Source organism: Anser cygnoides, chromosome 8 (assembly GCF_040182565.1).
Source record: "Anser cygnoides isolate HZ-2024a breed goose chromosome 8, Taihu_goose_T2T_genome, whole genome shotgun sequence".
NCBI classification, from domain to species: Eukaryota; Metazoa; Chordata; class Aves; order Anseriformes; family Anatidae; genus Anser; species Anser cygnoides.
This window is the reverse complement of record NC_089880.1, coordinates 10261008-10282060: the sequence shown is the minus strand read 5'-3', so window position 1 is coordinate 10282060 and position 21053 is coordinate 10261008. Positions and strand designations below refer to the sequence as shown.

The window sequence follows — 21053 nt, the reverse complement described above, 5'->3', positions numbered from 1 at the left end:
GGGGGCGAGGCCCCGCCCCCTGCGCGCGGGCCCCGCCCCCCGCGGAGAGGCCCCGCCCCGCGGAGCCGATCGCGGCCGAAGCGCTTCGGGCAGGGCCGGGCCGGGGGGGCCGGAGCCGCCGCCATGCCGGGGCTGCTGCTGGGCGACGAGGCGCCCGACTTCGAGGCGGACACGACGCAGGGCCGCATCCGCTTCCACGACTTCCTGGGAGACTCGTGAGCGCCGGGACGGGACGGGGGGGGCCGGGGGGGCGCGGGGCGGGGGGCGGGGGGCCGGACCCCGGCGGCGGGGCCCTGCCCGAGCGCATTCGGGCGCCCCGGTGCGCCCCTCACGGCCCCGCGCTGTGCCGGCAGGTGGGGCATCCTCTTCTCCCACCCGCGGGACTTCACGCCCGTCTGCACCACGGAGCTGGGCCGGGCGGCCCGGCTGGCCCCCGAGTTCAGCAAGCGCAACGTGAAGATGATCGCGCTCTCCATCGACAGCGTGCCCGACCACCTCGCCTGGAGCAAGGTACGCCGTGCCCCCGGGCCGACCGAGAGCCCTCGCGGGGCCCCGGAGCCGCCGTCGGTAACGCGGGGGTGCCCAAAGCTCAGGGAGGGCGGCTTGTACGGGGACCCGCGGCGCTTGTGCGGTGGAACAGGACAGGAGGCGTCCGAGGCGAGCATCGGTCTTCAAAGGGTGCAGCTCGCGTCCAGGCAGGGGGAAGAGAACAGGGGACAAAAGGGCGCGTTAAACATAAATCGGCAAGTAAGAGCGCGTAAGACCTAAAAACCATCCCTAGGAACCATAAGAAACATGGCGCAGAAATAAAGAGCTCGCTGAAGGAGCGGGAAAGCTACCGATGAAAAACCTCAATCGCAGCGTTGTGGGGCCAGGCAGCGCGGCTCCAGGTGAGAGGGGTGTAAAACGAGCTTTGGGAAAGATACGGCCAGGGCACAGCAAGCCCCGGGTGAGGTACCTGCCTCTCTTTACTCTGGAACTGGGAACGTGCTCACAGGTTTTCCGGGAGTGAGACATGCATGCAAATAAGGAACGATAAAGGTGAGAATTTGCACAGTCCGGCATTATTTAATGACTGAGCGGCTTCAGAAGTTGCCTAATTGCGTTATTGCTTAAACTGACCTCTGTACCTGGGTGGTGCACGGCCCGTGTCCCACCGAGCCTCAGAAGGGCCTGGGGACAAACAGCATACAAATCTCACAGCCCCAGCTGGGATCTCTGCGCTGGTCAAACTGGCTGAAACCACCGGTCAGATCGCATTAAACACAACAGAAAGCTTGGGTTGTGGTTCGTAAGGCAGCCTTGTGTCCTGGTGTGTTAGAGCCCTTTGAAGAACTGTAGGGGAATTGCTAACTACCACAAAGCCCCTGAATTTCCAGGAAACTTTCAAATGAAATCAGCTGTGAAAGGGAAGGCTCACTTCTGCAGGGAGATGGGAGGAAGCACTGGACCGTGTCAAGGGAGGGAAGCAGCGAGCTTCCTAGAGGGTCTGCAGGGATGTGTGGTGCTCAGCATAGTCAGATAACCTGCAGGAGGTGAACAACGAGCTGCTTTTGCTGATGGTCCAGAATGATTCAGCACAACCTCAGGTAAAACCAGGAAAAGTTGCAGAGCAGCTTCAGGGCGCCGGTGGGAAGCAGAATAGCACGTTTGGAAAAACAGCCAGAAAACCACAGAGAAAGTCGGAGGGCAGCAGTCCAAGCTGCGGGGAGCTTTCTGCCAGGCTGGGAGAGGCCTCAGAGACGGTGGTGTGGAAATGTCTCCTCAGCACCTGTGAAAACCTGTGAATGTCCTCCAGAGCAAAAGATCAAATCAGTGAGGTCAAATCCAGAGCAGACTGGAGTCTTTCGTGCAGCCTGCCTTTGGAATTGCCCATCTCACAGACTACGGGAGAACAGGAAAAGGTGCAGAGGGGGAGCAAAGCTGCCTGAAGGCGGGGCAGGTTTTGTTCAGTGCCGAGCAACTGGGTCCCTTCTGTGTGGGAACAGGAGGAGGCATCAGGTTGCGACCCACAGAGCTGAACTGGGAGGGCAGCTGGTAAGATCAGATGCTGTGCTGTAGATGTTCTGTTCTCTGCCCAGCCATGGAGCTTGGATGGAGGTAGCACGCCTTGGTGGCAGGCGCCTCTGAACAAAAGTGGTCTGTAGGAAATGCTAGACTGAGATCTAGAAACTGCAGTTTCCTTCGCTAGGTCTTAGGAGTCTCAGGAACAAGCAAAACTTGGGGCAGTTAGATCTCTCTGTGCAACATTCCTCCACGTTCCTGTGCTTTCTCTCTGGATGAAGCTCGTTTCATCTGGAGCACGGTCCACGAGGAAGCACATGGGCAGGAAAAATGGCTGAATTTTGCGAGAAACAACAAAGGAGCTTCTGCTGCCTTTGGTGCCAAATTTCAGTGGGCAGACAGGGCCTGGAAAGTTGATAAACTGGGCGGGACAGCTGACCTGGCAGCAAAGAGCAGGGCTGTGAACCAGAGCATAGCCATAGCTGTCGTGTCACTTTGCCCAGCTCTGCTTACCCAGCCAAAGATGTCACGGCTCTTCTTAGCCACCCCTAGCCAAGACCCAGGGGCTTGCTCAAGGTCTCATAACGAGCCTGTACCTCAGCCGGAGATGAGTCCTGCTCTGCTGTCTCCCCGGTCTGTGCACTGCTTCTCCAACACCTGGCTGAAGGGACGAGCTCCTTCAGCAGGATTAAAGATGGTGTCTGCCTCAGCAGCACCAGGTCTGTGGCATGCGGAGAGGTGGTTGGCTCCTGAGTGGTTGCTGCAGGGCTGTCAGAGGAGGTTTCAGGCCCCTCTTTGATTGCTGCTGCCTTAGCCTCGGTTAGTTGGGTGAATAAATCACTCTGATGATGTCTGGTTTCAGCTTGGACTCTGGAAAGAAAAATGGTTTGTAGGGAAGTGAGTAAGTTGTGTGTTGTATTGCAAAACAGGGTGGGGTTTATGAAGCCGTTTTGTATGGAGATTTCCTGCAGCATGAAGTTACGTGCGTTTGAGAATGAGTTATAGTCCTTAAGATTTGCATACGGCTTCTCAGCTCTCTTCATCCCCGCTCTGGAGAGGGGGGTGCATGAGTGTCACTGCCCAGCTTCCCTCTACAGCCTCCTGCAGCTCCGCAGGACATTCAGAGACGGGCTGGCCTCTTGGCTCTGCTTTAACAAGGCAGCTCTGCAGGAGAACAGAACCAACTCCCTCCCAGAGCAGGCCAGCACGCAGTCCAGCAGAGACAAACAGCCCCTTTTTGCAGCGCACCGCTGACTCACCAAGGCCTCGGGGTGAAAGCAAGCGGAGAGAAACGCTTCAAAGGAAACATCCTGCCACGGGTGCACCACTTGACCTGCTTGCAGCATCCTGAGCAGCCAGGGCAGGGTTGCAGCCCCTTACATCACCACCATCAGCCTAGGGGCGCTAGCACAGGGCCTGCCTGCTCTCACTTACAGCATGCTCTGAGCAGCAGCGGGCACTGCCTGGGGCAGCATTTCCAACCCTGCCCTCCCCACGTTCTCCCTGAGAGGGACCCAGCCTGCCCCACCATGCTCAAAGCCCAGGAGGACAGAAACTTGTAAGTTCACAGCTGATCCTGCAAAGCAGCGGCGTGCGGGAGGCTCCTGTCCGTGCTGGAGTCTGGTTTGTTCCCCTGCAGCATAAAGAGGACGGAAGGAACAGGCAGCTCTGTTCTGGGGCAGAAACCTTGGAATAAATTTGCTTCCATGCTGGCAGCTGCTCTGCTCGTGCTGCCTTGAGCAGGCTTTTCCCAGCCCTGCTGTGGCTCGGCACAACTCGTACGGCTGGTACTGCAAACTGCAGAGATAACGCGAATGTTTTGGCCAAATCCAGATCCGATTCAGAGATGGTCAACATCCAGTTCCTGCGTGAAGCAGATAAAGCTAGGAGTAGCACAGGGAGCAGCCTCACAGACTGCGGTCACAAGGGAGAGCATCCGTGGGAGGTGACGGTTTTCCCCGGGGTTAAAAAAAACCTGTTCCTTAAGAACAGTTAGAAAAAAAAAGTTCCTTAAAGAACACGGTTTGGTTCAGCCTGTGTCCCCCATGGTGGATAGAGGGGAGCACGAGCATTTCGGTGGTTTTATCTCTGCAGGACATCAACGCCTACAACGGGGAACAACCTGAGGAGACGCTCCCCTTCCCCATCATTGCTGATAAGAACCGGGAGCTCGCTGTCAAGCTGGGCATGCTGGACCCCGATGAGCGGGACAAGGACGGCATGCCCCTGACTGCTCGCGTGGTGAGTGCCCGGCCCGGGAGCCTTCTGCGCCTGGCAGCCCCCGGCTGCGGGGCACCGAGGTGGGGGCAGCTTACCTGCGTGGCTGTGACCATCTCGGGAGCCAGGCTGACTTCCCGGGGCTAGATGCACGAGTTGTGCTGCAGGAAGGAGCTGGCGCAGCCCCGGCCTGCTGGCAACAGCTCCATCTTGCTGCTGGCACCAGCTCATCCTCGTGCCTCTCCACACAGAGAGGGAATATTAAGTCCTTGATCTGTTGGACTTTCCCTTTCCCCTCTATGTTTGTGTTGAAAGGCCGGGGGAAAGAATTTTCAAGTGGCAAAACAAGGCAGCGTTAGAAATAGGAGCTCCCAGAGCAAACGCTGTGTTCCTCATGCCTGGGAGTCAGTGTTTGCCCTAGAAGATAGCCACCGCTACTTTCCAAGCACCTGCAAGCACACAGGACACAAATTTCCCAAGACAGGAGGAGGAGGAGGGCCGAACGGATGCATTAGGATAAACACCTTCTGCCTGGCCCCTGACGGTGCCCCAGGAACCTGACTCTGTCTCCCTGTGCTCAGGTGTTCGTGTTCGGCCCAGATAAGAAGCTGAAACTCTCCATCCTGTACCCAGCCACCACCGGGAGAAACTTTGATGAGATCCTGAGGGTGGTGGACTCTCTGCAGCTGACAGCTTACAAGAAGGTCGCTACCCCTGTGGACTGGAAGGTGAGGAGGGGAGCAGAGCTCAGCCAGGCCTTGCCTGGGCAGGGGATGTAGAGGTGCACTGAAACATCTGCCTGCTCCTCTTGGGGGTCACCAGAGGGAAAGCTGGTGAGGAGCCGTGATACGAGTTGGATCCTAGCACCAGCCCCAGGGGCGCTGCTGTCTGGCATCACGCAGAGATCTCCCTTCCCTCCCTTCAGCCCTAGGTACCAGCACGTACAGGACCTGGCCTTTCTAGCTATCAGCATGGGAGCTCTGGGCCAGGGCAGGTCCCACAATTGCTGACTGATAGGGGAGAACGTTACCAGAGCCAGCAGAGCAGCAGGTGTGAGCACCTGGCAGTGCGAGTACCTAGCAGTAGCTGGGGGCACCCTTCCTGCCTGGCTCGCTGCTCTGCTCCCTTCGAACCAGGAAGGGCTGGTGAGGGCACGGCCCCGCTTTGCCCAGCACCTACACAACCGTGTCCTAGCCCTGTGGAAAATAACCAGCTTCGTTGTTGCTTACTTGCTGCCATCCCTGTGCAGCAGCATTGTTTCAAATTCCCCACATATTTGGGGCAGGCAATGTAAAGCAAGAAGAAAGTGCAGCCTGGCTGCTTTCGCTAGCCAGCGTTTCCCTGGCCCAGCAGAGCTGCCCAGCTCTTGGGGCTGTCCTGCTGCTGGCTTTCAGAGCCATCACCAAACAGTGGTGACAGTGGAGCCAGAGGGGACACTCCCGCTGAGACAGTGTCCCCTAAAAGCAGAAGTCTAAGGTCAGTAATTCCACGCGCAGTGTAAGCAGCAGGTGGAGGCAGCCTTGCTCTCAAGACCTGCCTCCTGCAGCGTGAGTTAACCGGTCTGGGGGGCAGCTCATCCCCCCCCACACACCTCGCAGGGAAGCACAGCTCTCCGTGGGGCTTGGCACACCAAGGGGGAGCCAGCGCTGCCCGCGCAGGGGCACCTGAGCACTGGAGGAGCAGACCCAAGCACGCTGTGCTCCCTCAGGCGGCGCAGAGACGCAGCGCCACCCAAATTCCTCTCCTGTTACTCCCCGTTCCCGCGGGGAAGGGTTGGGCCGTGGGATCCCGTTGGATCAGCCGGTGCAGCTCTCCCTTTCCGCACCACCCAGGCTTCCTGGCATCTCTCCCAGGCATCTCTGCTCCCATGCAGAGCTGCAGGGCACGTGCCTGGGGCTGAGCGTTCGGGGGGGAGGCAGTGCCGCCCATCGCCACCTGCACCCGAGCCCGCCAGCACCTCTGCTGCTCTCACGGTTCCCATTTGCTCCCCAGCCCGGCGACAGCGTCATGGTTGTGCCCACCTTACCTGACGAGGAGGCCAAGAAGCTGTTCCCTAAAGGAGTCTTCACGAAGGACCTGCCGTCAGGCAAGAAGTACCTGCGTTACACCCCGCAGCCCGAGTGAGCGGCCCTGGACGCAGCAGGCAGTGCTGCCCGTGCCCGCACCCGGCCTCCCCAGCACCGTGTGACACTCACTGACAGCTCACCCCCATACTAAACCAACCCACGTCCCTTTTGTCCCCCCCACGCCCCCTCAAACTAAAACCCCGGGTGTTTTCTTGCCTTGAATCAGCCCCGCAAGGAGGAGGTTAGCAGACTGGTGGCAGCTCCACGGCTCACGCCGTGCTGTCTCCTGTTGAGCACCATCTGAGCTTCTCCTGGCAGCCCAGTGGGAAGGACGGTGGCAGCAGCCAGGCCCCGAGGCGTGTCCTGCTGGGCTCGTGTCTCCCATCAGGTAGCTGAGGGTGCTCCGAATTGCTGTGTGCCTCTAGGAGCAGCCGTCACTAACCCGGTAACAACTTCATGTGGTCCCCTCCGTAGGGGAGGAGCTGCAGAGCAAAATCTCTCACTCACTGCTTTCTCATCTCTTGCTGAAAGTTGACCGATTATTTTCAGCTTCTATGGAAGAGGGACTAGAGGAAATAAACTCGTCTTCAGTACTACGTGCAGCGTCCCTGGTCTGCTTTTGTTGGTGTTCGCCCCCGTAGCGTTGGTGCTTCGTCCGTGGCGCCCCGAATGATTTTGCTCGCTGTGGCTTTGCAGCTGGGGGGTGCGCCCACGCTCCCGGCCGGTGGCAGCACCACGGGTTGCCTTGTGACTGCCCTATAAATTGGGCACTTGGGGAAATGCCAGCGGGTTACAGGGCAGCCGTGCTGTCCCTGCTTCAAGGAGCCTCAGCGGGGGAAGGAGGGAGATGGCTGCTCGGGGAGCGTCAGCCTGGACCGGGAGGTAGCTCCCCAGGGCACGATACAACCCCTGCAAGCTCCTGCCTGCTCCTAAACCTCAGGGATTTCTCGCCTCGATCAGACACTTACCTCAAAGCCGTGGGCCTGCGAAGTCGGAAGGAGCGTGATTTGCTTTCCGGGCACGTTCCAGCCCTGCTGCACCAGGGACCAATGCTTCGTGCAGGCCCAGGCTTGTCAGTGATGAGCAGTGTTCTAACAGAAGGCTAGGGAAGAAACCCACCGGCTGAACAGGACACGGGCTGCCTGCCAGCGTCTCGCAGCGCCCAGCACAGTCAGCAGCACCTGCCACAGTGCCCACACAGCCAGCGCCCAGCGGCTGTCCGCCAGCACCTCCTCACACAGGCCATGCCACCCCACTGAGGACATCCTTGCCCAGAGGCAGCTGCCTTTCAGGCTGAGAACTCCCCCCTTTCATTGCCAAAATAAAATTTTACATTAATGCCTAGTTGCTGTCAGGGACAATACATGGAATATTTGTATTTTTTTCCAAATGTTTCAGTTGCTCCTTCTCCCCTCCCTCCCCCCAGCTGTGGAACTTTTAAGTTACCCTGGTTCATAAAATTCTCCGTTATCCCCATTTATTATTTTTACTAAAAGACAGTGGGGGAAAATAACACCACCTGGTGTCTGGGTGGAATCTTGTCCCCCCCCCCCCCACCTCGTTCTGCAAGAAGTGGGAGGGGGATCTGCAAGCCCAAAGGGGAAACATCCTTTCTCTGGGCATTTTCTCAGCCTTACCAAGCTTGACAACTTCCCAAGGTACCCACAAGCTGCGAGAGCTCCTGGGTTTCTTGCAGGAGCGTGGCACGCGGCTCTCCCCTTGATCTGATTGCCTAAGGGCAGAGGGCAGCCCGCATCCCTCTGCTCCTCGAGAGCTCGCCAGCCCGAGGCAGCCAGACTGACTGAAGCAGACAGAACGCTTGGGTTCCAGTACAGATCGAACGCTTTTCTTTTAATCCCAGAGAAGTGGAATGCAACATTTGTTCGAGTTTGCGATAACATCCAAAGACAGAAGTCCAAGCCCCCTACTCGGTAAAGTCATTTGTGTTTAAGGCACTCTGCAAAACCAGCTTTCGTCTCCTCTTCCTTCCGATTTTCCCCACACGGCAGCAGAATACCCGATTTTCTCTTTTCTCCGTAGTGACACCCGCACGTCCTTGCTCTTATCACCATCTCCGGAAATTGGCAACATCAAACACCGCGCAAGCCGAACAGAAAGACACCGGGAGGCCGGGCCGATAAATAGAGACGGGCACGGGAGGGAGCGCAGCGCCTGGGGGGGCACAAGGGGGCTTCTGCAGGAAAAGGACAGGCGCGGGATGTCCTCCCCGCAGGCATTTGTGTCATCCCCCTTCCTTTTCCCCAGTCCTCCCTCCCTCCCAAAAGGGGACAGGATGGGAGCAGGTGCCCGTGAGCGGGCTCCCCATCGGCGCTCCCGAAATCCACGAAGGGGGTGTGGGGGGACCCAGCCACCCCTGCTGCCCCCCCCCAGAGTTCCAGCCGTCAATAAATAGAAATCAATAAATAAATCTCAAATAAATAAATAAATACAAATACAGAAATAAATAAGCGAACCGAGCACGCCGGCGGGCGGGCGCCGGGGAGGAGAGGGGCGGCAGTGCCGGCTTCGGCTTGGCCCGCCTGCCCCGCAGGCGTTGCCTTGCACCACGAAGCCGTGCCCTGAAGCCAGAGGGACGGACGGACGCCTCCCGCAGCGCCCGAGTGGCGTGGGGGCACGGCCCCGAAAACGCCACGGGATGGAGGAGAAGGGGCACCTCGGGTCCCTCCCTGAGATAACGAGGCGCCGGCTACGAGCAGGGAAGGAGGGAGGAGGCGGCCCACGGGGGGTTGTGGTGCTGAGCACAGGAGGCCGGGTGCTCCCCGGGGATCTGGGGATGCTCCCGTGGAGCCAGCACCGGGGATCCCACTCGGGGCCCTCATAAGTATGGCTCGGGGCGGCTGAGAAATGGGCTGATCCCGGGCTCAAACATGCAGGCTTCCAGACCAGACCCGCACAGGGACCACCCCGAGGAGCCACAGCCGTTCTCCTGCCTCCTTCCTTCCCTTCCTCTTTGCTTCAGCTTCGTGCCGCCCCTCACCGCACCGTTTCACCAGGCTCAACCCCAGCCCCAGTGGGGCAGCCACAGCCGCTGGGAGCAGCATCCCCACACCAGCACCCCCCCTGGTCCCGGCACCGCTGCCGTGACCATCGCCTCTGGGGGAAAAACCCCAGCACAGCACCATTCGATCCGGCTGCCACGCTGGGGAGGGGTTTCGCAAGAGCTTTCAGGATCATTTCTGTCCCAGTGGGTCAAAAATACACGTCGGTCTTATTTCGCACTGAAAGGTACTTTCCCTCCGCCTCCTCCCTCAAAGTTTAACACAAATTGGATGCGAAGTTTCCAACAGCTTGCCAGGCACACTTCTGATAAATGAAACGTCAGCGATGGCTAAAACTGCCTTTGATTGTGCATCAGTATAAAAACACTGGCCGAATCTCACAAAAACAGGGTGCCCCCCAGTGCTGACCATCTCCCCGCAGGGGTTCTGCTCAGGACAGCAAAGCAAACCAGAGCTCAGAGCCTGCCTTCCCTTCACACTCTCCTCACAGAAGGATTCACCCAGCCCTCACTAACCCGAAATGTGCCGGTTCCCAGTCCACCGAACCCCTCCGCCTGCGCCAGGCCGAGCGGGAGGAGCGGGGCCGCAGCCCGCAGCACTTGAAAGTGTTCCTCAAGGTGTCAGCACGCAGCGCTCCCAGAAGAGAAATAAAGAACCGAATCCGTAGCAAACGCTACCGAGGATAATAAATAGCCTGGGGGTTTCACAGGGATTTTTGGTCTAAGACGCCTGGGGAGTCCCTTTGCCTGCGGGGACCGGCCCCCAGCTGCCCGGGGCGCACGTCCCAGCCTGGAAACGCACAAGCTGAGGCTGAAGCTTTGCAGAGACTCGCGCGTGCTCCTGGGAGCGATGCCCCGGGAAGGCGCCGCCCCGAGGCGGGTGCACACCAGGCAGCCAGGTGCGAGGAAGCGCTCCCGATGCCGCGAGAAACTCTGCACGAAAGCAGCGAAGGAGACCACCCTTCCCCAGCCCTCCCGGCAGCGGGACGGCCGCTGGGAGCTCCGAGCAGGAACACCCCTCGTCCCCGCAGCAGCAAAACCCCCGGCACACGAAGGCAGGGGCGCGAGCCAGAGGGACGGCAGGGCTCGTGCCGGGGCGGCGAAGGGAGCGGGGAAAGCAGCAAAAGCCACATTCGTCTGCCCAGGCCCCTCGGGGAACGCAGGGCACCTGAAGCTGCCCCCGGGCAGGGGCAGAGCCGCCGTGGCTCCCGCCTCTGCTGCATCCAGGCGGGTGCAACCACCAGGGCACAGCTGAAAGAGAGGAAATGTTGCTCCCCTGCTGAAACAAGCAGGGAATTGCACGTCCAGCCCGCAGCACCAGCACCTCCTCGCCGACCAGAACGATGCCAGCGATCCAGGCAGCGAGGAAAGGGCAGGGGGCGAGGAGAAAGGCAAGTAAAAAGAAACCCCTTATCTGCCAGCCACCTGCAGCAGCACGAGGCAGCACGCTCTCCTCCCCGCCGTGCACGCCCATGAGCTGTGCAGCTCCACGGGTGGCTACGGCTGAGGCTCCCCACACACGCAGGCGTTTGCAGGGAAGATGAACAAGCGCCCAACTTCTTGCTATGGGCTCCCGTCTGCAGTGGAAGCACCCGAATCCTGGAGTACCTCCAAGCTTTTTTGGCGACCACGCAAACGCCGTCAGTAACTGCCTGCTCTCCCTCGCCTGGGTAAACAGGCACCGCTCGCGGTTTCTCTTCTGGCTGAGAATAATTTTTGCTTCTGCAAAAAATAAAAAAAAAAAAAAAAAAGAAAAGGGCTGGCGGGGATGGGGAGGGGGAGGTTGAGGAACTGCAAAGATTTAGTGCACCTTAAAACTAAAGGACATCTAACCTGCCCTTAGGTCTCACTCCAAGATGGGAATGAACTACGCCACCTCCTACGTTCACGACTACTCCAAACACACCGAGATGCATGCAAAATGTCCCGCTGCGGAGAGCCCCTCTCGGGCAGAGACGCCCCCTGTCACCGGGCTCCAGCCGGGCGCCAGCTCCCGCACTGCTCCCAGGCCCTTCCAAGTCCCAGCGAGCGTGACAACGGGCTGATTATCGATTCAAAATGCATAGGTAGAGACACCGAGGGGAAGGGCGACTGCACAAAGCCCCCCGCCCCGACTGGCAGGCATCGTCTCCTCTTCTACGGCTAACGGGGTGGAAAGCAGCATTTGCCACAGGCACGGTTTGATGGCGCTCTTGCTCCTCACGTCTCCCTGCAAGGAAGCAGGAGGCGGTCAGCTAAGCCAGCCTCTTTTCCAGCCGCGAGCCCTAGGAGCGCTCAAATCCACCTCCTGGGGAATCCGCCAGCTCGGCAACCCCTCTGGGCGGCCGGGCCGGGCTCACGCTCTCTTTCCAGCTAAGGAGAAGCCGTGTTTCCAAGCGCAGCTACAAAGGCAGGTGAACCCAGGAGGTCTGCTTTGGCTCAGGAACCCCGTGCGTTCGCACACGCCGGCACGCGCCCCGGTGCTGCGCTACTTGGGAGGTATCACGACTATAGGCTGGCCTCGCTTGGGTCTCCACATGAGGACTTGGGCATCGTTGGCGTTGGGTTTCACTAGTGCGTTTGGTGGGATGGGCTCCATCCTGCTCAGGATCCGGGGCTGCTCCTGCTGAGTCCTTCCCACCAGCCGTGCCCGCTGCCCCAGGAGCTGCATGGGATCAACCTCAATGTCCACCCGCATCCTCCACTTTATAGTCTGCAAGATGATCTTCTCCTTGGTGGTGGTGTTCATGGCCACCAGCCACGTGGTAAAGCTCTGGTCCCTTTTAATCCTGGTCAGCAACGGCACGTTGCTGTTGCTCACGGGGACAGCCCACGTCACACTGGGGTAGAAATTGTCATTCATGCTCACCGAGAACCTGGAGATCTTGTTCGTGGGGCCGACCAGGGTCACCGTTTCCGTGGTGTTTCCGTACCAGGGGTAGCTCACCCCATCAGAATCGCTGATGGCTTTTACTCTTCCTTCTCGCAAGTCGGGCAGCTCCCAGCTCGACCTAGGGAACGGAGGGAGAAAGGGCAGGTTATCGGGGAAACGGCAGCGACAGCGCCCAGGCAGTGACAGCAAGGGAGGGACTGAGGCAAGCCGCTGCGTGCCAGCACTTCCAGGGAAAGCACGTGCTTTGGACCAGGGGGAGACAGCACAGATAAAGGGATGACAATTCAGTCCGAAATCCCACTGAAAAAGCCATTTCTCCTGCAGCCACCAGAGGCTTTGTACCCAGCCAGAGCCACGCGCCAGAGCCCGTCTCTGGCATCAGCCACCAGATCCTCCCCCCGGCAGCGCTGACTCAAGAGCAGAGCTTGGGAACCATCTTCCCACCTGCAGGAAGCCACCGAGGACCTCATTCAAGCACAAATTTGTCTTCAGCTCCTTCGCTGAGTCAGTCAGGGCCAGCAGAAGCCTCCGCTCTGCCAGCACAATAGCATTTTAATTAACCTGCAATCTAACCAAACGGGCCAAAACTCATTTCTGAGCCTTTTGCAGGTCACTCGCTCCTTATTCAGCTCTTGATCTAAAAAAAGAGAGAAGAAAAAAAACCCTCGCTGTGTGTCAGCTGCAGCACAGCCACGGCCGCACACGCCGAGCCTGGAGCAGCTCCCCCCAGCCTGCAGCTCCGTCTGCAATTTTTACACCCCTAAATATAGGCGTTTGCTAAGACACATGTGCAGTAATTAAATATCACAATTATGCCTGCTGCTGGTGTGATGAAATCCCTGCCATGCTGCTGGGGTTGTGGGTGGGGGGGGAAATTCCAGCCAAAATCTTGGCTGCGGACCACACGAACACCACCAGGCGGGTGCGGCAAGGGAGAGGATCACCACGTGGCAGCTACAAGCTGGGAGCGGGGACAGCGGCCACCCGGCTCCAGCGAGCCCTAGCCCAGCTCCCAGGTGTCTTTCCTGAAGTCCTGAGAATGGGAAAACAGACACTCTTTGGGTGCTGAACCCACGCTTTAAATTTCAAGCCACTGCCCCGCACACCCAGAGCGAGAGGTGGCTAAGGATCACCTGTGCAGCGTTGTGCTGGGTCTCTGTCTCGAGGCAGGTCAGGCTTGCAGCGTGCCAGTATCTTTACCCAAAAAAACTGGCAACGTCACTGCTGGGTATCACAGAAAGGAGAATAAATAGAAAAACCTTTAACTTCTCAGACACGTTGCTCCGGCTGAAGCCTCCTGCTGAGTCAGAGCTCAGCTCCACACAGGTCTGGGCTCCGAAGCCACCAACAAGGGGACATCTGGCTTCTCTCCTCCCTGAGAAGCAGCAACCTGCACTCGCCCCCACACCCCCAGCACCCCACTGTGGTGCAAAATGACCCTGCCCGCTCCGAAAGCGTGAGGACGGGGTCATCCCCGGCATTCCCTGCCCGAGCCCAGCTCCAGGCAGCTCGACCCCACGCCGGCCATAGGGCCATGCAGAGGGCAGCCCCCCTGCCGCCCCCGGGGTCCCAGCCCTGTGCCCTTGGGGAAGAGCAGGAGGCCGGAGGAAACTGATCCGGCACCTTGCTGCAGCCCCTGGCACCCAGGAGAAATCCGAGCGGGGCTCTGCTTTCAGGAAGGGCAGCCAGGGCAGGGCAGGGCAGGCTCAGCAGCTCGAGGCAAAGGCAGGACCGGCGCCGGCTGCTCCCGCTCCCCAGGCAGATCGGGGCCGGGGGAGCTGCTCCAGCCCCAGCTGGCGCTCCCGACAGCACCAGCAGGGACAGGACCGCAGGCGAAGGCACGCCAGCGCCGTGTCTCCCCGCCACGAAGCCCGGGCAGCCCGGAGCTGCGCGAGGTGCCTCCTACTTCCAGGGAGAGGATTGCCAGGGCAGCCTCCACCTGCTCCCGCTCCCTTGCGAGCTGCCTCCGGCGGGGACTGTGCGAGGGCTGAGAGGAGGAGCTCTGCCAGTGCTGGTTAGGGGGATGCCCGGAGAGCCCAGCCCCTGTGGGGCCACACGGGCTCGACAGGGCTTTCTGCGAGCACCCCACACGGCGCCACGCAGAGCCCCCCCTGCCTGCCTGAGAGAAATCAGGGCTCTGCAGCGCCCGGGCAGGAACCAGGAGAAATGAGGCCGATGGGACGGGCTGAGGACAGGCCTGGCCGCGAGCGTGGCACCGCCCGGCAGCCGCCTGTGGGGACGGAGCCCCTGGCTCAGCCACCTCCTGCCTGCAGCCCCCACACCAACGCGGCCCAGCGCCAGGGCAGCGCGGGTGCCCTGGTGGCAGGCTGGGTGCACACTTGCTCCTTGGCGTCCTCCCGAGCCACCTGCGTGGAGCCTTCAAGCGACTTCCCTCAAACCTCTCCCAGCAGGGCTGCAACAAGGAACACAAGGCGATGGCGTCGAGGGAGGACAGCGGGGAACCGTGCTGGGGCCTCCGTCACCTCATGGAAGTGCACTGGGGCCTCCGTCCCCTCACGGAATTGTGCTGGGGCCTCTGCCCCACCGTGTAACGGCACCGCGGTCCTTGAGCCCTCACAGAACCACGCTGGGGGCCCATCCCCTCACAGGACTGCTTTGGGTCTTTGGAGCCTTACGGAACGGCACTGGGGCCTGCACCCCCCTCATGTAACGGTATCAGGGCCTCCGTCCCCATCATGTAACAGCGCCGGGATCCCGCCACATCGCAGAACCACACCGGGGTTTCTGGCCCCTCGCGGAATGGCACCAGGGCCTCTGTCCCCACCATGTACGGGCACTGCTGCCTCCATCCCCCTCAGGTAACGGTATCAGGGCCTCCGTCCCCATCGTGTAACTGCGCTGGGGCCCTGTCACCTCACAGGACCACTACGGGGTCTCTGACCCCTTACGGAATGGCACTGGAGCCTCCGTCCCCGTCACGTAACTGCGCTGGCGCCTGCGTCCCCTCACGGAGCCACACCAGGGCCTCCGTCCCCACCAGGTAACGCCACCGGTGCCTCCGTCCCCGCCGCGCAACGCCGCCAGACCCGCGCCCCTCACAGCCCCCCCCCGGCAGCCCCCCAGCTCACACGCCGAGGTCGCTGTAGGTGTTGTAGAACTCCATGTGGTTGCAGGCCTGGATCCAGCCCACCACCCAGGTGTGGCGCCGGGCGATGGGCGGCATGAGGACGCGGGCGGAGGCGCGGAAGTAGGGCGTGCGGTAGCGCAGCACCACGGGCGAGCTCTCCTCGATGGCGGTGGCGGCCGGCTCGATGGTGGCGGACACGTCGGACACCACGATCTGCTCCCGCCGCACCCGCGCCTTGCACGCCACGCTCTGCAGGCAGCCCATGGCCGCCGCCGCCTCCCCGCCGCCGCCGCCGCCGCCGCCGCGCTCACCCGCCGCCGCGCCGCGGGGCCGAGCGGCAGCCCCGGCCGGCCCCCCCCCGCCCCGCCATCGCCGCCCGCCGCCGCCGCCGAGCGCCGGCGCCCGCACCGGCGCCGGCAGGGCGAAGGCGCCGCCGCTGCCTTTGCGGCCCTCGCCGGCCACCGTCCGCCGGCCCCGCCGCTAGGGGGAGGCGGCGGCGGCGCCGAGCGCGGTCGCCGTGGTAACCGGGGGCGGCACGTGGGGCAGGAAGCGGAAGCGGCGCTGCGCGGGACGGGGCGGGGGGAGCGCGGCGGCGGGGCCGGCACCGGGGGGAACCGGAGAGCAGCGGGGGGGTACGGGGGGGTACCGGGAAGGCACCGGAGAGACTCTTGAGGGATACTGGAGGCACTGAGGGGATACCGGGAGGTTACCGGCGGGCACCGAGGGGTACCGGAAGGATACCGGAGGGCACCGAGGGGTACCGGAGGGCACCGGGGAGAGTACAGGGGGTACCGGAGAGGCACCGGGGAGATACTCGGGGGATACCGGAGGGCACAGGGAAGGTACCGGGTGACCACAGGGGGCACCAGAGAGGTACTTGGGCGATACTGGGGGCACTGAGGGGGTACCGGAAGGTTACTGGGAGGTTACCGGAGGGCACCGAGGGGTACCGAAGGGGTACAGGGGGCACCGTAGGGGTACCGGGAGACACCGGGGAGATACTTGGGGGATACCGGAGGGCACCGGGTGACCACAGGGGGCACCGGAGAGATACTGGGAGGGTACAAGGGGCACCGGAGAGGTACTTCGGGGATACTGGGAGGCGCTGAGGGGATACCGGGAGGTTACCAGAGGGCACCGAGTGGTACCAGAGAGCACCGGGGGAGTACAGGGGGCACCGGAGGGGTACCGGGAGGCACCGGGGAGATACCTGGGGGATACTGGAGGGCACAGGGGGACAGCAGGGGAGGTACCTGGGGGGCACCAGAGGGGTACCGGGGTCGGATGGGCCTGTGAGGTGACAGCAGGAGGCAGCCCGGCAGTGGGCGACCTGCTTTGGCCTCTCCAGGCCTGGTCCCATCCCGGTCCTGTCCCACCACCAGGCCCGGTGCCACCACCCGGTCCCGTCCCCGTCCCGGCGCCATGCCCAGCCCTCGCAGCAACCGCGAGCGACGCGCCGGCCGCCCGGAGTTCGTGTCCCTGCTGAGCCAGCACGGCCCCGCAGCCCCGGACAGCCCGTCCCGCCGCCGCGAGTCCGGGGGCTCCGCGCCCCCGCCGCTGCCCGAGGAGGACTGCATGAGGCTGAACCCGTCCTTCGTGGGCATCGCCCTCAGCTCCCTGCTCGCCGTCGACCTCTGGGCCTCCAAGCGCCTGGGAGTCTGCGCCGGGGAGGCCTCGGCCTGGGGCAGCGCCCGCCCGCTGCTGAAGGTGGTTGAGGTGTCGGGGCACGGCATCCCCTGGCTGCTGGGCACCTTCTACGGGCTCTGCCAGAGCGACAGCTCGGCCGCCAGGGAGGTGCTGCTCAACCTGCTCTTCGGTGAGGCCGGGAAGGGGTCGCTGCGGCGGGAGGATGGGGCCCGGGGGATGGGGAAGAGCTGAGGAAAGCCGGCTGTCACAGCCCTGGGGGAGCCGTCTGGTTCCCAGCAGCTCGCACGTCTGCCCAGAGCTGCAGCACGCGGATGGCTGCTCCAAACGCTGTGCCCGTGCGGTACCTGGATGGCTGCTCCAGCTTCCAAACCTCTGTGTCCCTGTGGCACCTGGCTGGCTGCTCCGGTTTCCAAACGCTGTGCCCGTGTGGGACCCGGATGGCTGCTCCAGTTTCCAAACCTCTGTGCCCGTGGGCTCGCTGCAGGCACTGATCTGTAAAAGCCAATATGGAAACTTCATCCAAAGCACGCATTTTAATCACACGTGGTGCCGTACTTTTTCCCCCCAGCATCCTGTCCTAGTAGGTATATGTAAATTCGTTTTTGCTCGCTTTGAAACAGCGGTAGCGCCAGAACAACAGACCTTTCTGGATTCCCAGTTCTTACACTTTTAAGTTGCAAAATTATAGGTGTCTCACATTGATTATGTGACTCTCTGTTTGGTGGGAAGTGTATGCTTTTGTGCATCTTTTCCATTTAGCAGTGCGTGGTTAAATTACAGCATCACGGGAGAGCTGGTGGGAAGGGACCTGGTGGCTTCTGACCTCCTTCCATAGAATGGTTTGGGTTGGAAGGACCTTAAAGCCCACCCAGTGCCACCCCCTGCCATGGGCAGGGACACCTCCCACCAGCCCAGGCTGCCCCCAGCCCCATCCAGCCTGGCCCTGGACACTTCCAGGGATGGGGCAAACACAGCTCCTCTGGGCAGCCTGTTCAGTGCCTCACCTCCCTCACAGTGAAGAATTTATTCCAAATATCTAATCTAAATTTACCCTTTTCTAGTATAAAACCATTACCCCAGGAGCAGGCCTGCTCTGGCACCAGGGTTGTATCCAGCTGGAGTCACCCACCTTGGTGCTTTTTTGCAGCACCCACGTGGGGAACGAGCTTTCCTCGGTGCCCGAGCTGGATCTCCCAAACCACAGTTTAAAAGAAGTGATTGAACTAGGTTTACTTCTAGGAAAAAAAAAAGGGTTCTTAAATGATTAACCAGAGGGAGTGAACTGAAGTGACCAAAGGAAGGACTTTGTGCCCAGGCCATAGGACAGAAATCAGTCTCTCGGGCAAGATTTCCTTGGAAGAAGCAGCCCTGGCTGCCAGCACCAAGAGCTGGGCTGAGATAGCGAAGGCACTGCCTGGCGCGAGCAGCTGCTCTTGCCAAGTACTGACGGAGCATTTCTCACAGACACTTCACCTCTGACTTTGCCACAGCAGCCTTTAGACTCCTGGGAACAAGCCGCTGTCATTTAATTCGCCCTTTACTCAGCTCTTAAAAATGGGGTGATTAACTTGTACACAGGTGCCCCCAGCAGCAGGGAGAAGCCAGACGTGGAGCTGCAAGCCCCCAGACCCACTGGGGGCACGGGGACCCCCCTTACACCAAGGCACAGCTGAGGTGGATTGATCATTTACCTGGGTCAAAACAGTGCGTGCAGAGCCATGCTGAGTCAGCAGGGGCAGGCAGGGAATGTTAACCCCTGCGTGGCTTTCAAAACAAGGGAGGATTTGAGCCCCGAGCTGCGAATGCCAGATTTTACACGAATAAATGCCGTGCAGCTGCGCACAGCGGAGTGCTGACGGAGATGTGCTCGGGCAGAAGCCCAGAGGAGCACCGTGCTCTCCCTGCCTGGGCATCGCAGCCCTGGCAAGGACTGCCTTCTCTTGGCAGGCTTCGGTAGCTCCGCGTTTTCTTAGTTCACGGCTTGGCTTCTGTTTTTGTCTCGTTTCCCGTGGGAAAAATAAACCTCCTTTCTCGCTCACTCGCTGTTCCTCCTCCTAGCCTTGCTGCTGGATCTCGTGCTGGTGGCCGTGGTGAAAGGGATCGTCCGGCGGCCGCGGCCCACGCACAACAAGATGGACATGTTCGTCACCGTCTCGGTGGACAAGTACTCCTTCCCGTCGGGCCACGCCACCAGAGCCGCCCTGGTGTGCCGCTTCGTGCTGCACCACCTGGTGCTCGCCGTCCCGCTGCGCGTCCTCGTGGTGCTCTGGGCCCTCATCGTCGGCGTCTCGAGGGTGATGCTGGGCAGGCACAACGTGACGGACGTGCTCTTCGGCTTGCTCCTGGGCTACGCGCTGTACAGCGTGGTGGAGTACTGCTGGCTCTCCCCGCTCAACGCGCCTGCCCTCTTTGCTCTCTGGACCCACTGACAGCCGCGGCCCTCCCGGAGGAGGAGGCTTACACCCCGTTCTCTACGCGCACACAGAGGGGGGGGCACTGGGACTTGAACTCGTATTTGCCCAGCCAGAATTTCACACTAGCAGCGCTGCAGGCTCCCGGGCCTGCAGTTAGACACTCGGTGCTGTCTCGCCCTCCTGTCGGGCTGCCAGGCACCGACCGCTCTCCAGGGACAAAGCAGAGCCCGGGGAGGGGTCAGCGTGCCCGCCTGGCAGCTCGCTGCTGATACTGTGAATCAGCGTGCCCTCGCCGGGCACCTGCTGTGTTAGCCAATGGTGGATGTAATAGCTGGGGCTTTGCAGAGCTCTCTCTGCAATTGCCCGTGTTATCTGCGTGCTGTAAATACACCGATTGCATCGCTGCTGCGAGCACACCCTGTGCTCCTTGGTACCTGAGCAGAGAAGACGCACGTGAGGCCTGTCCTCAGGTTTATAAAGAGCTCTGCCTCCTAAGCAATGCATCTCTTTCTTATCGCTCCTGGCTTAAGCACTGCACCGAGGCCGCACCTCAGCCAACAAGGACACGGGCATCTGGCTCCCAGTACTGCGGGGAAAGGAAGGGGGCAGCCAGGGGCTTGGGCCGTCGATGGGATCTCCAGGGGATGGGGAAGCAGCCCCCAGCAGCAGCCTGCTCATAACGCCACTGTGCAGAGCTTTACAGCTCTTTCTCCGCCCTCCACAGGATTTTCAGTCACCCAAGGGCAACAACACAGAGCTGTACTAACTGCCACAGCTCCCCTGAACTGCCGCCATTCGTCCTGGCAACCTTTTCTTCCACTTTTTCTGGTTGCCCTTGGCCGGAGGGGACCACAAGGAGCCTGGGTCCTGCCTCAGCCTCTCCTGGGGCCTTAAAACATTCCCTCTTGCTGTGGGAACTGCCTCGCTGGGGGGTCTAGGGGAAAGCTGCGACCCTCATCCAGCCCAGGGCTGCTCAGATCCCTGCCTGCGTTCCCTGAAACCCTCCTGAAGGTGAGGCTGCTCCTCACCGCAGCCAGGCTCTCCCTCTAGGAGGACGCCAGCCTGCTCTCGTGCCTTCCACCCGCAGCACACAGGGCTGCGCTGACCCCACAGCCCGGCTGCACCGACCCTTCCCCTCCTCTGCCACGAGGCTTCCACAGGGCGGCAGACAAGGAACAGGGCTTCAGCAAACCATCTCTGCCTTCACCAGGGGACGGCATTGCGAGGGAGTAGAGGGCAACAGCAGAGCTGGCGGGGACTTTGCCAGCCAGTGCTGGTCCCACCATACCTTGCAAAATGAGCCACGAGCGCAGATAGTCAGGGAAACTGATGGTGGTGGGGCTGCAGGCACAGCAGGCACCAAAGCCTCTGGGCAGTGCTTAAATAATGCTGGGTGTGTGAGGAATGATTGGGGCCAGGTGGGGCTGCTCATGGCCATTAAGTCCCTGGAAAAAATGAAGTTGCAAAAAAACCAAAACAGCGTTTGAGTGCTGTTCCTCTGATTGCAGCACGCAGGAGCACCCTGAGGGCTGCCAGCGCAAGCACCTCCTCTCTGCCTGCAACCCGCAGTACGGTGGCTGAAATAAAAATGTTCCCCCATGGGGCCGAGCCAGCACCCCAAGCTCCTGCTGTGGGGTCTTCCCCGCGGGCAGGGGCTCCCCATGCCTCTTCTCTGTGCCTCAGGCCTTCGCTCTCCCCGTGTGTCCGCTGTCACTTGTCGCTGTCA

At 61.0% G+C, this 21053-nt stretch overlaps 3 protein-coding genes across 8 annotated transcripts; 2 read left to right on the top strand and 1 right to left on the bottom strand.

The window, feature by feature from the left end:
• The first annotated feature begins 33 nt into the window (after positions 1-33).
• Positions 34-6883, top strand: PRDX6 (peroxiredoxin 6). Its single transcript, XM_067001406.1, has 5 exons — positions 34-215; positions 354-510; positions 4099-4245; positions 4803-4949; positions 6214-6883. Exons 1-5 carry the CDS (start codon positions 124-126, stop codon positions 6343-6345), a joined length of 675 nt encoding a protein of 224 aa, XP_066857507.1. The 5' UTR covers positions 34-123; the 3' UTR covers positions 6346-6883.
• FAM78B (family with sequence similarity 78 member B) lies at positions 6461-15686 on the bottom strand. Of its 3 annotated transcripts, XM_067001404.1 has the most exons (3): positions 15268-15686; positions 12155-12296; positions 6461-8459 (listed from the first exon to the last, which is right to left on the bottom strand). In XM_067001404.1, exons 1-3 carry the CDS (start codon positions 15528-15530, stop codon positions 8235-8237), a joined length of 630 nt encoding a protein of 209 aa, XP_066857505.1. In that variant the 5' UTR covers positions 15531-15686; the 3' UTR covers positions 6461-8234. The 3 variants fall into 3 exon arrangements, with proteins under 3 accessions (XP_066857505.1, XP_047936261.2, XP_066857506.1); XM_048080304.2 differs by lacking the exon at positions 6461-8459 and having other exon boundaries at positions 11374-12296; positions 15268-15680; XM_067001405.1 differs by lacking the exons at positions 6461-8459; positions 15268-15686 and adding an exon at positions 12623-15254 and having other exon boundaries at positions 11374-12296.
• A 114-nt stretch (positions 15687-15800) lies between these two features.
• Positions 15801-19822, top strand: PLPP6 (phospholipid phosphatase 6). Of its 4 annotated transcripts, none has more exons than XM_048080260.2 (3): positions 15801-15898; positions 16649-17082; positions 18972-19822. In XM_048080260.2, the coding sequence occupies exons 2-3, from the start codon at positions 16689-16691 to the stop codon at positions 19340-19342; spliced, it is 765 nt and encodes a 254-aa protein (XP_047936217.2). In that variant the 5' UTR covers positions 15801-15898; positions 16649-16688; the 3' UTR covers positions 19343-19822. The 4 variants fall into 4 exon arrangements, with proteins under 4 accessions (XP_047936217.2, XP_047936215.2, XP_047936214.2 ...); XM_048080258.2 differs by having other exon boundaries at positions 15853-15992; XM_048080257.2 differs by having other exon boundaries at positions 15895-16023.
• Positions 19823-21053: the final 1231 nt, after the last annotated feature.

Coding starts and splice junctions, on each gene's coding strand:
- PRDX6 (XM_067001406.1), top strand. CDS start 124: ATGCCGGGGCTGCTGCTGGGCGACGAGGCGCCCGACTTCGAGGCGGAC. Junction 511..4,098: donor ACCACCTCGCCTGGAGCAAG/GTACGCCGTGCC, acceptor TTATCTCTGCAG/GACATCAACGCCTACAACGG. Junction 4,950..6,213: donor CTACCCCTGTGGACTGGAAG/GTGAGGAGGGGA, acceptor TTTGCTCCCCAG/CCCGGCGACAGCGTCATGGT.
- FAM78B (XM_048080304.2), bottom strand. CDS start 15,530: ATGGGCTGCCTGCAGAGCGTGGCGTGCAAGGCGCGGGTGCGGCGGGAG. Junction 12,297..15,267: donor ACCTACAGCGACCTCGGCGT/GTGAGCTGGGGG, acceptor TCCGTTCCCTAG/GTCGAGCTGGGAGCTGCCCG.
- PLPP6 (XM_048080260.2), top strand. CDS start 16,689: ATGCCCAGCCCTCGCAGCAACCGCGAGCGACGCGCCGGCCGCCCGGAG. Junction 17,083..18,971: donor GCTGCTCAACCTGCTCTTCG/GTGAGGCCGGGA, acceptor TCCTCCTCCTAG/CCTTGCTGCTGGATCTCGTG.